Below are 15,961 nucleotides of genomic sequence, written 5' to 3'. Positions count from 1 at the left end.
CAGTGGTTTGAAAGGAGTCTCACCTGGAGGCTTAGAAAGTGACTCTGTCTTGTGAGCAGTTACCTACAATTGGTACTTTACTTAAAAGTCTCAGAGAAGCCCCTCAAAACAACATGAATGGCCTTTTAGGTTTAGGAAAAGGCTCTTTTAGGACAAAAGTAAAATGGAAATTTACTTGGCTATTTTACTTTTTTATTGTACTTGTTCTATGGATGAATAGCTGTGAAAAACAGACTTGGCTTTCTGGATTCTGTCCCAAAGATTCACATGCAATCATGAAAAAAAAGATGCAAAACAATACATCACTCCAAATTCCAAGCAGTCGTCATATTTATTGAAATGTCTCAAGCTTAATAAAGTTGATGCACGTGGCTGTTGCTGTATCACATACCGTCACACTTTGGACTCCTACAGAAACTTCCTTTCAGCACAACAAGGTGTGGCAAATATGGCTGCTACAAATATAAAGCAAACTTAAGAGGTCCTGCTAGGAATCACAACTGAAAGACCATGAACCACTTTTTCCTTAAACAAAGCCTGAAGATTCCCTGAGTCTGAATTAGGCATAAAAGAACCCAAACAAACAAACCCTAATTTATGGCTTATGCATCTATTTTTTTTTTTTTTTACAATACAAAAAAAGTGTGCCTCAGCATAAAATGCACTATTTCCTATGCCATGTACAAAAGGCTTTATACCCTGTTGGGGTTACTGACAGAAATCTGGGTTGAATCCAACCATGGCACAGAAATTATCATCTGGACAGAGGCAACCAACTCTGGAGATTGTTCATACATCTTCATTTAGCATGGAACTTTTGTGCAACTCAGAGGAGCCAAAGTCCTCCACATAGTTAACGGAAAGAGCAAGGCACCTATACTACAGACAACTACAGCTCTAAAGTCAGACCTCTGAAGCAGACGTGAATCCTCTCCCCCCATTAAATGAGGGCTTAGCCTCATTTTGAAGTAGAAACAGACAAACGGAAACTGCCGTTAATACTGCCAGGCTTCAACAGGCTGTTGTACAGTTCCTGAACACAATGGTGGCAAGCACCACATAAGCAGCTAAGAAGTAAACAGATCTTTAAAGCAGCAGATGATTAAGGGGAGAAGTCCACACAAATTAAGTCACTCAAGCTATAGAATTAATGCTTTGGCTCTTCCCTCACCAGTAGTATACTGGGGGAGCTTGTTTTCTAGTGGTCAGTGCAAAGAAAACGAAACATGAGTATGTTAAATCATTCTCCTTGAAAGCCATAACCTATTGACAAAGCTAACTGAAAGTGGTATTTCTTTTAACTGCTTTTCTTGTTCCAGGAATCTGCAAGGGCAAATAACGATCCTTCTCCACAGCTGGTACACGAAACATGAAAGGCTTCACAGACACCATTAAATCAAGAAAAATGCAGCAATGAATCAGTCTCAAAATAGGAGATTTCAACTGACAGTGGTTATCTTCTCTGGCTTCATGACAGTTCTTCTGGGCAATATTGAAAAAGAAAGTCATCTGATGTAGCTAGTTTGTACGTGATGGCCAAAATAATAATGTAGCAAAAAGCCACTAAGTGCTTTTTAAAGTACCAGCACCAAACAGGTCACTGCAGTACAAGTAGTACTTCTGAAAGGTACTCAGAAACGGCAACGTACTGAGAAATGGCAGCGTTTTATGCACAGTGACATACTTATTGTTTTAATTGTCAAGCACCTGAGGTGCTGAACGGACTAATTTGTCTTTCAGACATGTCACTAAATTGATATGCACATGACATACTCCTTTTGAGCAAAGTCACACTGCTGTTTTTCGAGTACCATGCCACTGTGTGCAAAATCAGCAGGATACAATGAGGACTTTTGTAGGGCAGAGAAATAATACTGAGAAAAACAAACAATATGAGTACAATTCAGTAGTCATTGCTGGCATTTTAAAAATGCATCATAAATAAACAATGTAGCATTATTGCCAGAAAAGCATATGCTTCAAAAAGACGAATTCCTGGTGAACTCATACTCTGAAATACCATGCTTGTTTAGAGATACTTTCTAATCATGTTAATTATTTCATTATACATGCGGTAAGGGGCATCAAGGCCCCAGATGAAATCCAAATGTTCCCATTCTGGAATGTTTTCGTGGTAAACCAAATTTGTGATCTGAGTGAGCAGCATAGCAACATCCTTTGGGTCTGCCAGCCAGTCCTGTCCACCAGTCCACACCGCAGTTGGTACAGTCATCTCCTTTATTTTGTAGAAAGGGGGAGTAGACTGAGGAGGCAGAAAGAGAAAACAAAAGCATTAGGAAGAACAAGTCTTCAGTGTGATAATACACTGCAGTGTAACATACTAGCAAATGCAAGAAGAATGTGTCAGATTCTCATTTGCTTTCTTGGGCAGCTAGAGATGGAGATGGAGTCCTGACTCAACAGAAAATTTAACTCCAAGAGTCCTGCAATATTATACCAGCATAGCAGTTACATATCGTTTACAAGACAGCAGGGTAGCAGAAGTCTCAGACAACACATCTCATTCAGGTTATTTCTAAACTCTAACCAAATACAAAGTGACCGCTACTCTGAAAGTATGATACTGCAATTTTTCCCAGTCACTAAAGTGACAAGGGGCAAAATATTTTTAGTATTGCACACAGCAAAAAACAAACACGTGGAGATTAAATAGGTTGAAGATAAGCAATACACATGAATTGATAGTCTACGCCTTGTTGTGAGAAGTGCAGTGGGATCTTATGATCTAGGCAGGCAGGACCACCCTCAAGAAACAGTGTGCTATGAAAACATCATATTCAAGCATGTGCTCCATACTGACTTAGGACTACCTCAGAGCTCTATAGTCCTGTCTTTTTTTTTTTTTTCTTGAAAAGGCAGATCTCCAGCTGGTTACTGGGCAACAAAGTGGCTCCTTAGCATGCAGTATAAACACAGCACCCAGAGAAGTGCCCAGGGACTTACTTTGTGACACTCAAGAATTATAATATATTCATAAAAGATGTCTACCTGGTTGTAGTGAGCCATATTTGCAGCCTTGCTTCCCCAGTCATAAGCTTTGAGTTCCCCAGTCTTCACAGCCTAGAAATAAAAAAATATTTGCACATACAAAGAACTGTAACACTTCTATTGCAGGAATAAAAGGATACAGGTCATCTGGAGAATTGGCAAAGGTAACTGACACAAGAAAAAGTGAAATGCCAAGTATTAAAAAGGACAAGTGTCACTGCTTTGCCTAGCATCACAGGAGTGGGAAACATTAACATTCAATGCCATTGAACCTTGTCCCTTAAGATTTCACACTCCATAGCAACAGTAGGAAAGATTAAGGAAAACAGTTTAGTGTATCCAAAGCCAGGATGTGGCAGCTCCATGTTTACTTCTGAAATATTTACCTTGCTGTCTAAATGTATGTGAACACAGCATGGAGCTTTCTTAGAAAGTCTACTCTGTATGATGTACCTATTATTTTTCAGAAACAGAAATCTATTATTTTTCAGAAACAGAAATCTATTATTTTTCAGAAACAGAAATCTATTATTTTTCAGAAACAGAAATCTATTATTTTTCAGAAACAGAAATCTATGTAACAGGAATCGGGGTGTGGGGGGGGAAGTCTTCACAAATTTCTTTCCAAGCCAAGACTTGAAGAGCTATGTACAACAGAAGACATTGCTTCTGAATAGACGACGAAGTGCAGTTACAAGATCACAAGCAGCACTGACCACTACCTCCATGGCAAATGTTGTCTTATATTTGTGAGCCTGCTGGGCAAGCTTCAGGCCCAATAGCATCACAGGCACAAAACTGTGTACTGAGATGAAATTCAAAATACACTAATAAAACAGAAAATTAAGCTGAACAGAATAGAACAGAACAGAAAGCCTGCTGCTTTACGCTGGCTAAAACTACAACTTGGAATCAAGACAGCGTTTTCTGAAAGGGCAGCAAATGCTTGTTACAGCAGCTCTGAGTTAAGTTATTCCGACGTATCATTTGTGGGCCTGAAGTACTCCCAGTTAGCCTATCAGGGGAGAGGGATGAGCCACCATAAGCCAGTATCATCAAAGCAGCTGCAGTGAACCGTTGACATTCTGACAACTGGCAGTTCCAGAATTTCACTTGGGCTATGCTACATGTATATTTTGGCATTTTATTCCATTAAATATCAGAGGCATCAATATTTTACAAACAAGCTAGAATCACAGACATTTTAGATTCTGGAAACTCTACCTGGCTCCAGTGGATCATGTTTTGTACAGATGTCCCCGCAGGGCAGTGTGTTGAATACACATCCACTCGGCTCTGCAATAAGATAATTAATATCGTTTACTCCTCACAGTGCAACAATGCAACCATTATTGCTTCTTGAACAACTAACAGAAAATGTTCCATTCCTCTTAAAATTGTTATAAACAGAAGTTAACTGCAACTATATATACAGATGAGGTAAAATGTTTTGAGGATTACTTACAATTAACTGCAGAACTTTAAAGCTGAACATTAAACCTCATAACGATATCTCTTAAGCATTTTTTATATATTCAAAATATCTTTTTTAAAAGTGCTAGTATTCTAAGAATTGGAAGCACATTAACTAATATTTAGGTAGACCTCCAGAGAAACCTCATGTTACTCTGCAGCTAAACAAGAAGTTGTCAGTCCAAAGTGACTCAGAACTTCATACACTTTGAGTTTGGAAGTAAAGAATATCTAGGGGAAAAACTTAAATCCTGGCAGAAAAAAAAATATTATCCAGCATTAAACGCATGAAAATTGTATGTGCTGGGCAAGAAAATATCAAAAAATTGCACTTTCATCTTGATACGAAATACAAAAAAAAGGTACATTTTTGCACACAGAATAGTGAAAAAAAAAAAAGCTAATTCTATCTTACACCAATTAAAAAGTCCTCAGCCTTCATCCACCTGTGGATAAACTGATATCAGCTGCTACTGATTTCAGGGAGTCAGAAACACTAAGAAGCATTATGAAAAAAGGCACTCTCACACCAGTTGCTGGTAACTAGCTTTTAGATAATAAAACAGTTCCTATGAACAAATCCTTTGGAACTAGAATTACAGATGAAGCCATCAGCAAGGTCAGAAATTGGTCCCAGAGAAAATAATTGCACACTTCCACTGAGAGACCAGAAAACTTCAACGTTCTTCTCAAAAATTATTGAAAACTGTATCTTTATTCCTCACTTCCTTGCAAAAGGAATTAAATACTTGCACTATCATATTAATTCACTTCTCTTACCCACTTCACCAACAGATCTAAAAGAACGTATTTTAGCTTTCCAGTAATATTTTAAAAAGGTTAATTCTATCTATCCAAGCTGGCAACTACATCTACACCAAGGAGAGATATTAATCCAAACTCAGTATGATGAAGAAGGCATTAGTTTTTTTCTAATTACATGTGAAGGACAATCAGTACAGTGATACACGGACAATACTGTCTTAGAGTACCCAATAACTGAGCTATTAAAAGTCATCAAAACATACCATATTCAAGTTTCTCTCATTAAAACCACACAGAAGAAAGAATACATTGCCACAAAGGTCATCAAGTATTCTGTGGGTGCAAACATGGGTAGCAAGCCACTTCAGCAAAAAATTCTGAGGGAGGAATTGTTTCTTTCCAAACATGTCCTACAAAATAACAAAACATAGGACAAACATGTAATTGCATAGAATGGCCTGGGTTTAGCCTTTACACTACAACATTCTTGAAGTAATTATTTCCATTTGCACTGGTGACAGATGTGTCATATGAAAATGATCAACCTTGTTTACAGTCCAATGGTCACAGTTAGTGCTTCTGCTACAAATGATGCAGTCCATTACTCCCCAAAAAGTACGTGGGATCTGAGACCATCATTAAAGAATGCCAAACCTAATCTCAAATTATAATAATTTTTAAATTCGGTATTTTACAGGAGTACTACACAGCTTCTTGTCATCAGAGTTGTTTAAGGCTAAGATATTTTAAGCTGCATTTGCTAATGTTACATGGCTTTATATTTGCAACTTCCTCTCTTCAAACCATGTAAGAAAAACAAGTTGCATGACTTGTGGTGGTCACCTCCTCCTGATGAGTATTTTTAAAACATTCAAGGATTTAAAATGGCCCACTGAGCACTTCCTTAAAAAGTGACACAGCTCTTTAAAGATATGACTGACCCATGGGTTTGTGGCTATCTTGTACTTCTGCACTCCAGATTTTTTGCAAGTCACCATGAGAATCAAGTTCCTCAGCACATCACGAACATCCGCACAAGGCACTGGTCAGCTATTATCCTCATTAGACAAAGTTCATTACACGAGGAACAGGAGACCACAATTGTTAGTATTACTTTAAAGTATCTGCCTTTGGAACAGGTAACTAATAATGCAAACAGACATGTATTAGAACTGTACGAGGCATGTTAGAGAAAGGTTTATCTCACAGAATAAAACAGCTCTGTGTGGGAATCTCCATGGGTGGTGGAAGGGAAAGTGATGGTTAAAAATGACACATAGCAGAGTGTTCACAACATCTGACTTCAGGCAGTTACTGTGGCCTGCCTACAGTCCCTTTGATGTTAAAGGGGAAAAGTAAACTCCTCCAGAAGATGATTCACAGCATCTAAATAAAGCTGCTGGTCTTAATCACCCTCTGAAGGATCCTCTTCTAATACTAACTGGTTAATTGTGAAACAAATCTGTTAAAGTTCATGACAATTCCGAAGTATTCTGTATATGGCTACCATATGACTCCTCTAAAACCGACCAATTGTTTAATTAATCATATGATTTCTGTAGCGTAAATTCCAGATACATGTAAAAGGAAAAACATCATTTTACTCCATCTATTAAGTTCTAATTGTAAAATACTACTTTAAACTGATGCAAATTGTCTCATTAGACAGCAGTAAAGCCAGAGAAGCCACTGCTCACTTCCATAGCATTATTATGGAAAAGCTAGCCCAGTATTCTTGCCAAACATGTTAATCTAATCACAGTTATTAACATTCTTTGCTATGCTGTTTTAAACTAGAAAGGGGGACACCTCGTTTTGCTTAAAACATTTACACTCAAATACAAACCTTGAGGAGCAGGTCAGGAAATACTCCCAATTTTACCAGAGGGCTAGTGGCAAACTTGACTGTAGCTACTGGTGCCAAGGCAAAGAACATTTTGATTTTCTTAGCCAGCTGTGGCAAAGTTGAAAAAGCAATGAAAGCTGTAAATAACATGAGAATAATTAACAAAGTTCACCAACGTAAGTTAGATGAGAATTTTACCTGGCAGTGATTCTATAAAATCTAAGATACGTCGAGTGTGCACAAGTATTTTCAGATTAATAGTTTGATGTTGTCTCTAGGATCAGTTCAGATAGTTTAAATTAATCTAGTTACTATGGAACACAAATTAAATAAGGCAAATCAGAAGGATTTGTTTTTATTCTTGCTAACTAATCCAACACTCTTCCAGCTCTTTCTGTCTGCAGGTCTAAAAGCACCTGAGCCAGGCTTTATATACAGCAAAATACTCTGGAAACGGGAATCTTTATTCTACGTGTCTAAGGATTCTAACTTTATTATGCAGTTTATCAATTTACTTTAATAGAAACAGTACTGGTGGCTACCTGGGACATCAATTTATCATTTCAATGGCTTCCCACTTTAAGTAAACATAGAAAGGTTAAGTATTTTCTTTTTAACGTTGATGAATATTCCAGGAAGCGGCTAAAACCCAGAAGCAGTAGATTTCAAAAGCCCTACTTTTTCATCATTAAAACACATACGTGGAACTTGATATAATTTCAAATACAATATGTTCTAACAAACTCGTCTCTTCACATACCCATTGTGGTACCCTGTGAATGGCCAACGTAAAATACTTGCTCCTGTCCAGTCTTCTTCAAAATAAAGTCCACTGAGGCTGGAATGTCATACTTAGCCATTTCATCAAAGCTACAAAGCAAAGATAAAAAATCCATTATGTAACTAAAGTTATCAGTGTGGAACAGCTCCACAGAGCTTTATTGCACTGCAGATCAGTTGTCTGAACATAAAGTAAAGCTTCCTTTGGATGACACAGAACAATCTGGTGATTGAGTCTTCACAACAAGCACCAGTGAAAGCAATTAACGTTCTACTGACCACATATAAAGGCTGCCTCAGGACACTATACTGACCATAAAACTCACCTTTACTGCCCCTACATATGTGACAGCACACGTAACCAGAAAAAAAATAAAAGATAATCTTGTACATTCACAATGTCACTGAACTGAGATGACGGGCAAAGAGAGGAAAGAAGTCTGCTCGAAAACAACATGCACAATTTCTCTTGCAAGACGAGGATACCTGAAAACCCAGAATTCTTCTTGCTTCACTGTGAAATGTGTATGTTTCCTGGACCAGGTGTTCCCTCTGCTGTTTCCCAACCATACATCATAGCCAGCGTCCGCCAGCATAAAGCCGAGGCTGTTGTAATCCAAGTTTGTGATCCAATTGCTGGCATCTGCAAGCAAACCATGCTGCAGAAACACAGCAGGCCTTGGACCTGAAAAATAAAGCATCTATCATAGCTTCGTGTTCATCTAGAATTGAATGCCTAAGAACAATTCAAGCAAGTTATTGGAAGTCTGCTTTAGATTTGCATTTTGAATATTTAATACACTTGACTTAACCTACTAAGATTAGCAATTCATATAATATTCATAGTGCCATGAAATAACTTTTCATGAAAAGCTACTTTTTATCATTAAGAATTTTAAACTAGCAACTTGTTAGTTTCCAAACTAGAACAAAAGACTCCTCAAAGTTCAAAACAGATAGCAAATGTGCAATAAGCAAATATGAGAAAAGCAGGAGCTGCAAGAAAAACACAGGTAGCCCTTACAACTGTTTAAAGCTCACAAATACTCAGCAAAGTGTCTCAAACACAGAGGCAGCTAAACTACTTATGACCCTTGCCCTGCCCTGAAACCTAAGGAAGGCATTCCCATGTATGTGCTATTGAGATCTTTGTTGCCCAGTTAAGACAATGCCACAGTCAAGACCCAGGTGGAATTTAGAAAGCCTCTCTCCTGACTTCCCCATCCTGAAAAGGGAAATGACACTTTTATGGGGAATACTGATTAAAAAAATTGAAGGTTCAAGTTTCAACACAAAGAAAATAAATTAACATATAATCCTTTTGGAGGAACATGTCCTTCAGAAAATCCAAAGGCCTGTCTCTGGATCTCACAGCAGCACGGGTGTTTTGTGGGGTTTTTTTCTGGTTTAATAACTGAAATCTGATAACATGGTAACTTTAGCTCAATGGCAGTGATTACTCAGGAATTTACCTCTGCCAATGACACGTCATTCTACTACAACACTAACTCACGCAATACTTCCTCCATTGATAATTTAGACTTGGATCTTTCAGCAGAAACAGCCAAATCACAACTGTTTCAGTCACCCACACCCTCCATTCCAGGTCATGTCCATCAACATTTGCTGTGAGTTCCAAAATCCAAATTAGCAATGTTTCTCCCTCCTGGCAACCTTTATACCTGTGACAAGGAACTTTTTCAGTGCTTGCTTTTCCCATTTTGTTAAAAAAAACCCAAATAACACATTGTGGCGTACTGTCCCTGCAACCAGAGCAAATCTCCCGCAGAGCCAAACTGGCACTGGAGACAGTACAGTTCAACTGAACCGTTAACTCTGCTGCAGTAATACTTCATTGCCTTATGAACAGTGTGCAGGATTTTCAAGCCTAACATTAAACTGGTTTTCAGTAATGTTCACTTTTAGCTTTGATACCTTCTTCCCTTTTACTAAACTCAGATCAACCAACTTGTGATTTTTTGAAGAACAGGCTCTCCTCAAGCTGCTACTTGCATGTTTCATAACATAGGAAGGGGAAAACTGTTTAGCTGCTTTAATTCTGTTCTCCTATTAGCCTCCAATTTCTGCCAGTTCCTTTTTCGCTTTACCAAGTAGTCACCAGATCTGCACATGAACTGCACAATCATATGACAAACTTCCTTGGACAATAATAATTTTGTATCACCTATGATCCTAAAAATCCCAGAGGGGGAACAAGAATGGTAGGTTCTTAAACTACCCTTTCCGCTATAGAACATTTTGTTCTCTCTACTGCACCCCCAAGAAGATGAAGACAGACTTATTTCCATGCCCTTCTTACCCATGCTATGCAGTTATTTTAGATTTTTAGTTAATACTAAAACCAAAACCCATTGATGTTTAGGTTCTCTGGACATTTTAATTTTTTAGCTGAAGAGCTGTAGGTTTTGTTCCAAAACATCACGTGATACATAATTCCAAGGGATCCTATTCACATTATGCAGGTATTGCAAAAGAAGAATTATGGCATATATACGCTAAGTCAGCAGTAACACATCATCGGTATCTTTCTGAGAAAAGATACCAAGTCTATAAAAACTTAAAATCAACATGAACTTTGAAATCTTCATTCTTCTAGGAGATCATACTTCCTCAAATGTGCTGGGTAATCCTTGGTTTCAAAATTAAAGCATTTTGCAAAACATGAACTTGGGGTCGAGGATGTGGCAAGGGGAATGTGGAGAATTCCCACAGGTCAGGAAACTTCTGTTTGCTTATGTCATTGATGAATGATTCGACAAAATCAACAGGTACAAAGGCAGTCTGTCTTGGAATTCCCTGTGGGCTTCTCTGAAATTCTTAAGTACAAAGACACCTGCCAAGTTTGACTGGCCTCATCCATGCACTGGTCTTTACACATCCACCGTGTGAGAGGCAGCGGACAGTGCAAACATCCTGACCCGTACAAAACCAACAAATAAGGTCAGGAAGACTGTTGCTTGGCCTTTGGCAGAGGACAGGGTTTTTCCACAGGTCTTGTTCACACTCAAGGCTATAGGACAATCAATTATTTCTTTACTGAGCTCTGTGTTTTTACCTCTCACCTTAGTTTTTTTCAGTCCAAAGGGTTCTGAGGCAGTCCTTAGAATATGTACAGTTTCTATGCAAACAGGCTGCTGTTGTATGCATGCCATTGTCTGTAGGATCTTTTATAAGTGGTGGCGACAAGAATGCTACCAAATTCAGCCATTGCTATTCAAATACACTGTTAATTCTATATGCAGTGTACGAGGATAGCAAGTCAGAGGCTACATGCCTCTCCCCTTCCATACGCATTTTTCTCATTTTTAAAGCATTCTATCACTCAGTCCTTGGAAAAGCCTTTGCCCATATCGCTCCCTCAAGTTTCAGCTTACATTCCCCCTATCCTTCCTCTCCCCCACCTCCTGACCTGTACACCTCCTGCATCCCTTCCATGGTTTTATACCAACTTCCACAGTAAATCTTGCAGCTTGTAACAGTGCTCTGGTGGCACATGCCAATGCTCCTCCTAGTTGCCCATCGAATCACATCCATAAAACAGTCTTGGTTTGGGCTGCCTGTTGTCAACTACCTGTCACATACCCTCATTTGCAATATGTTTTTAAATTTATTGTACTCAAGATGTTCTGAAGGGATTTTATCTTACTATATTGTGTTATCTATTTAAGTAGCTGTGTGAAATATGACACTCCAGTAGTCCCCAGTATTGAACTGGCTTGTAGCTTCAGACAGGTTAAAATTACCAAACGAATTCTTATTTTATGCAGAAATCAGGCAGCAATTATTTTGTGACCACTCTAGTGGGAACTCTTGTAGCTTAGTTATATTTCACCAAAAGAGGCGTGTGAACAGTCCTTACTTCTGAAAAGGGCCAGGCATTTTTAACAAACTTATTTGGTACAAAGATGCATTTTTTTAAAATGAGGTTCAGAATAACCCAACAATTTTACTATCGATCTCTTTTCAAGACTCTTCATTACTTAAAAAAAAAACAAAATCCCCACTTCCTAGAACATCCAGGCCTCTCAGCCCCTCAAAAAATCAAACAACAATGAAGGGCTTGTATTAATGTCACAAAAAGGCAATGTCAGGAAAAGATAGCTCCTTCTCCCTTCCTTTACTCCAAAGTCATTCTACATGTGCCTAATCTATTTTGGCCATAATGTTCACCAATAAAACATTCTAACTGCATAGGTCATATAGTCTTTAATCTTTTTCTGGATTATTAGAGGATCAAATGGTTTATAAATCAAAGAGCTTTTTCTTGACTTTCCATTTTTCCAAGTAGACATAAATCTTACCTTCGCTCCTCTCACGGCCTTTTCTTCCATAAGGAATTCTGTTAACAGAAAGGATATACCCATCTTCTGTTGTCACTTCGTACTCCTCACTAGGGTATCCCCTGAAGGTAATAATTTGACTCTGAAGAAAGAAAAGAAATGGCATTGGAGTCAGACTGTCAGCCGCCTCAGTTCATTAACATGTACAAAGTGCTCTGGGTGAAATTAAAGGATGCGGTAGGAATGTGCCATACCATCTGCCTATTAGATGCAGATAGGTTTTTTATGAGATTTACCCCAGTACAAAGTCAGGAACTACCCAGAGCACAAACACAATCCTAGGAATTTGAGAGGACACCCTAGCCTATCCCCATTCACTGTCATATTAGTTGCTCACATGCTGCTTACAGTAAGAAGAGAGACTGAACTGTTGAAAAGCAGAGTGTGATAACAAGGCAAAACACCAAGACACAGACTTGGCAGACAGAAAATTGAAACCGTCTGCTCTCAAGGAAAGCGGTGTTTTCCAGTAACAAACAGGTGAGGACAGCAAAAAGCCACTGGCACCACAGTGGCATACGGAAGAAGAGAAGGTGGGAAGAGTTCATGTTTCCTGAAGGGAAAGGCTTCTTTAAAAACATTTCAGATTTATATCTGAACTTTATGGCAAATTCTCTGTTACATAGAGGACACAATCGTGTTTCGGTAATGTGCTGAAATGAATCACAAATACAGTAGCTTTAAAATGCCATAGTCACACTCTTCACATCTGTGAGCTGCTGACATTGCCACATCAGCTCGTGGTTTCATGTGTCGTTTCTTACTCGCCTTTCTTCTCAAACCTTACACCTGCTACAGAGCTTTTAAGTGGCTTTGCTGAGAAGCCAAATGAGAAAATAATAATAAAAAACCCCCAATAAAAAGTGCTTGTTGAACACTATGATTTCACTAATAGGTTTATCTCCCATCTCTTAAGTCTCAGGCTTTATGTTATTTTCATTTGATGCAACTCCCTTAGGGCAGAACTTGTTATTTAACTGGTTTTACGACACCGACTGTACCTTGAGAAAATAAGAAATGCAAGACATGATCAGAGTTCTACTCTTAGGCTGCTAGGCAAGGAAGAGAAGGAGCACTTAATTAAACATGCTATTTCTTTTAAACGTATCTTTAATCATCTACAGTGACATTAACATTCCAAAATGATTTTGAGGCTAAAGTCCATTCAAATACCATTAGCCTTGGACTAAATTACTATTTTCCGCCCTCGAAATTGTGTTTAGATGATACTGACAACTCAGGCACTTCTTCTCTTACAGACTTGAAGCATTTCTAGCTTGAAGTATCTTCTCTCACATGTGAAAAAATGGCACAGCTTAGATGGGGCAGAGGAAAGAGCAACTAATACCAGTTACTAACAGCAAATATCTTCTGGAGTTGGCTACTGCAGCAGAAGGAGAATAAAGTTATGAGAGTAAATGCCAAAAGGGAAGAAAAGCAGTTGTGAGTGAGAACATGGGAGCATCGTGCTAGCAGCACGAGTGTGCTTCATAAACATGCGCTATTTTAGCAGTTAAGACAGAAAGTGTCCTGACTCTATCAAAAACCACAGGTCTAGATGAAAAAGCATGTGAGAGAAAGATCAGCCCCAGGAACAGGGGACCAAAAGGGACCTGGAAAGAGGAGAAGAGAAAGACGGCGTAGAAGCAGCGGGTGTCAGCAGCAGCAGGCCGACCGCTGACCAGTGGCTGAAGTCCCGCGGGGCTTTCACCGCGGCTGCTGAGGGCGGCAGGCACCCGGCTTGCGCCCGCGGAGCCGGAAAGGGGCCGCCCGCCGCCCGGATCCCGCTCTGCTCCGTTCCTCGCCCCGTTACAACCCCGCGGCCACACCGGGTGACAGCGCTCGGGCACGCTTCCCTGACCGCCGCGCCCCGCCGCGCCACTCACGATGTTCATGTTCGCTTCGGGGTCCACATTTCTCCTCCCTCCGGCGAACGCGCCCGAACCGGCGATGCTCTGCAGCAGGAAAGCGGCGAGCACCAGGCCCCGCATCATGGATGGCCCCGCGAGAAGGAGACGGGAGGGCCCGGCTCGCCGCGGCGGAGCGGGACTCGGCGCTGGTGCGGCAGTGCGCGGGCCCCGCCGACGCTTATGTGCCGCCTCCGCCGGGCGCCGCGACCGGCACGGGACCGCGTGACAGGGGCGGGGGCGGCCGCCCGGCTGAGAGGGCCAGGACGGGGCGGCGGTGCTGTCAGCGGCGGGGAAGCCGCCGCGGGCCGGAGGCGTTGTCCGGCCCCGAGCGGCTGAACGAGCGCGGCCGGCCCCGCCGCAGGGCGCTGGCGGGCTGGGCGCCCGGGTGTGTCCCACGCACACCCTCGGGTGGCTGCGGCCCGGCGGAGCCACCCGGCGGCGGGACGGCTGCCCCTCCGCCGATTGCTGCTGCCGCGCCGGGACCGCCCCGCGCGCCCGCCCGCCGAGCCGAGCCGCGCCGCGGCGGGAGGAGGGCGCTCGGCCGGCGGCGCCGCTCAGGCCATGCGGCGCAGCCTATCGGCGGCGGCGGCGGGGGCCGCCCGGCCCACCGCGCCGGGCCCCGCGGGGCGGGAGCGCGCCCGGGGGCGGGGGCGCGGAGCCTCGCGCAGCCTCCGGGTGCGGGCGGCCGCTGCCGCTCGCTGCCGCCTCGCCCGGCGGCCGGCGGGGCGTGCGCCGCCTCGGGCTGCCTGAGCCGCCGTGGTTCAGCGTTTCTCCAGTATTAGCCGCGTAGATTCCCCCTGCCCGCCGGGACTCCATTTTGGGAAATCTTTCATCCCCGAGAACGGCGCCCGTGACTTTTGCTTCTCAGCCCTCCTCGTCTTCTGCTTCTCATCTGAAGTCTCCAGAGTCCCCATAGTGCCGCTCCGCCAGCGTGTGTTTTACTTTCCGCCCTGATCCCGCCGCAGAGCCCGCCGCAGTCCCCAGGGAGAAAGCAGCAGCAGGGAGAGGGTAACGCCTCGCCCGCCACGGCCTCTTCCCGTAGCGAGAGCATCCCCGGGGGTTGCCTGCCCAGTGTGCTGAACATCTGCACCTCGGGAGGAGCCGGTCCTTTGTAAGGGCTATAAAGCGTTGTCAGCAACCACTGTTATTGTTACACAAATAGATGGTCTGTCTATCATCTCCGAGCATACTCTACATACACAAAATCGAATACAAGTGGCCTTAAGTTACATGCAGGCACATCGTTCCAGCAGGGTTACCATCAGTTTCCTGCCAACCTATTATATCTTCGTTCTCTGAAGCAACTAATTGGCACTGTATTGCATAGCTGCAACTTCTCAGAAAACCTCTGTGGTCAGAAGACGTGTGGCCAGGCTTGCAAAAGCTTGGACCAAATTCAAGCCTATGATATAACTATTCATGTTACTACGTTCATAGTAATATCTTCAAACTAATACAGAAACCTGATATAAAATACACAGTGGTAGAACAGGAGAACAAGAACAGAATTATTCTATCAAGAACAGAAATCTTTCTGTTTATTTAGAAAGCATCAAGATTTTAATTGAAAAACTCCCTTGTTTTGATACCTGGATACATCACTCGATACAAGTAACGCTATGCAACCTTTGCATTCCTGGATCCAATTTCCTAGGGTCGTTTTGTTTTAAAGAACTTGAGTAGCAAAAATATTGCTCAGTGATTCACTTGGGTTTTCTGTTAAATTAATTACAGGGTGCTCTTCCCCCCTAGGGGAAAACCCAAGTTATAAAATGCCACAGCTGCTGCTGTCAAACATAGTAATTATATGCTAAACT

The 15,961-nt window shown here is 41.8% G+C and overlaps 1 protein-coding gene across 2 annotated transcripts; it reads right to left on the bottom strand.

Moving 5' to 3' along the window:
• Window positions 1-1,906: 1,906 nt before the first annotated feature.
• On the bottom strand, window positions 1,907-14,250 carry LOC104384131 (putative lysosomal acid lipase/cholesteryl ester hydrolase). Of its 2 annotated transcripts, none has more exons than XM_086616786.1 (9): window positions 14,121-14,250; window positions 12,196-12,316; window positions 8,360-8,558; window positions 7,854-7,963; window positions 7,094-7,230; window positions 5,511-5,657; window positions 4,234-4,305; window positions 3,010-3,081; window positions 1,907-2,263 (listed from the first exon to the last, which is right to left on the bottom strand). In XM_086616786.1, exons 1-9 carry the CDS (start codon window positions 14,226-14,228, stop codon window positions 2,030-2,032), a joined length of 1,200 nt encoding a protein of 399 aa, XP_086472912.1. In that variant the 5' UTR covers window positions 14,229-14,250; the 3' UTR covers window positions 1,907-2,029. The 2 variants fall into 2 exon arrangements, with proteins under 2 accessions (XP_086472912.1, XP_086472913.1); XM_086616787.1 differs by lacking the exon at window positions 5,511-5,657 and adding an exon at window positions 5,881-5,901 and having other exon boundaries at window positions 7,118-7,230.
• Between the last annotated feature and the right edge of the window lie 1,711 nt (window positions 14,251-15,961).

The sequence above is a fragment of the Tauraco erythrolophus genome, chromosome 9 (assembly GCF_009769465.1).
Source record: "Tauraco erythrolophus isolate bTauEry1 chromosome 9, bTauEry1.pri, whole genome shotgun sequence".
In the NCBI taxonomy this organism is placed as follows: Eukaryota; Metazoa; Chordata; class Aves; order Musophagiformes; family Musophagidae; genus Tauraco; species Tauraco erythrolophus.
Note: the sequence above shows the minus strand (reverse complement) of the source record. Positions and strands in the feature narration are given on the sequence as shown.

What these genes read in the sequence shown, in the direction of transcription:
- LOC104384131 (XM_086616786.1), bottom strand. Translation starts at nt 14,228, where the DNA reads ATGATGCGGGGCCTGGTGCTCGCCGCTTTCCTGCTGCAGAGCATCGCC. An exon ending in GAAGAATTCTGGGTTTTCAG is followed by an intron (nt 7,964 to 8,359) that starts GTATCCTCGTCT and finishes TTTGCTTTGTAG; the next exon opens with CTTTGATGAAATGGCTAAGT. An exon ending in ATGAGAGAAACTTGAATATG is followed by an intron (nt 4,306 to 5,510) that starts GTATGTTTTGAT and finishes ATCTTATTGCAG; the next exon opens with AGCCGAGTGGATGTGTATTC.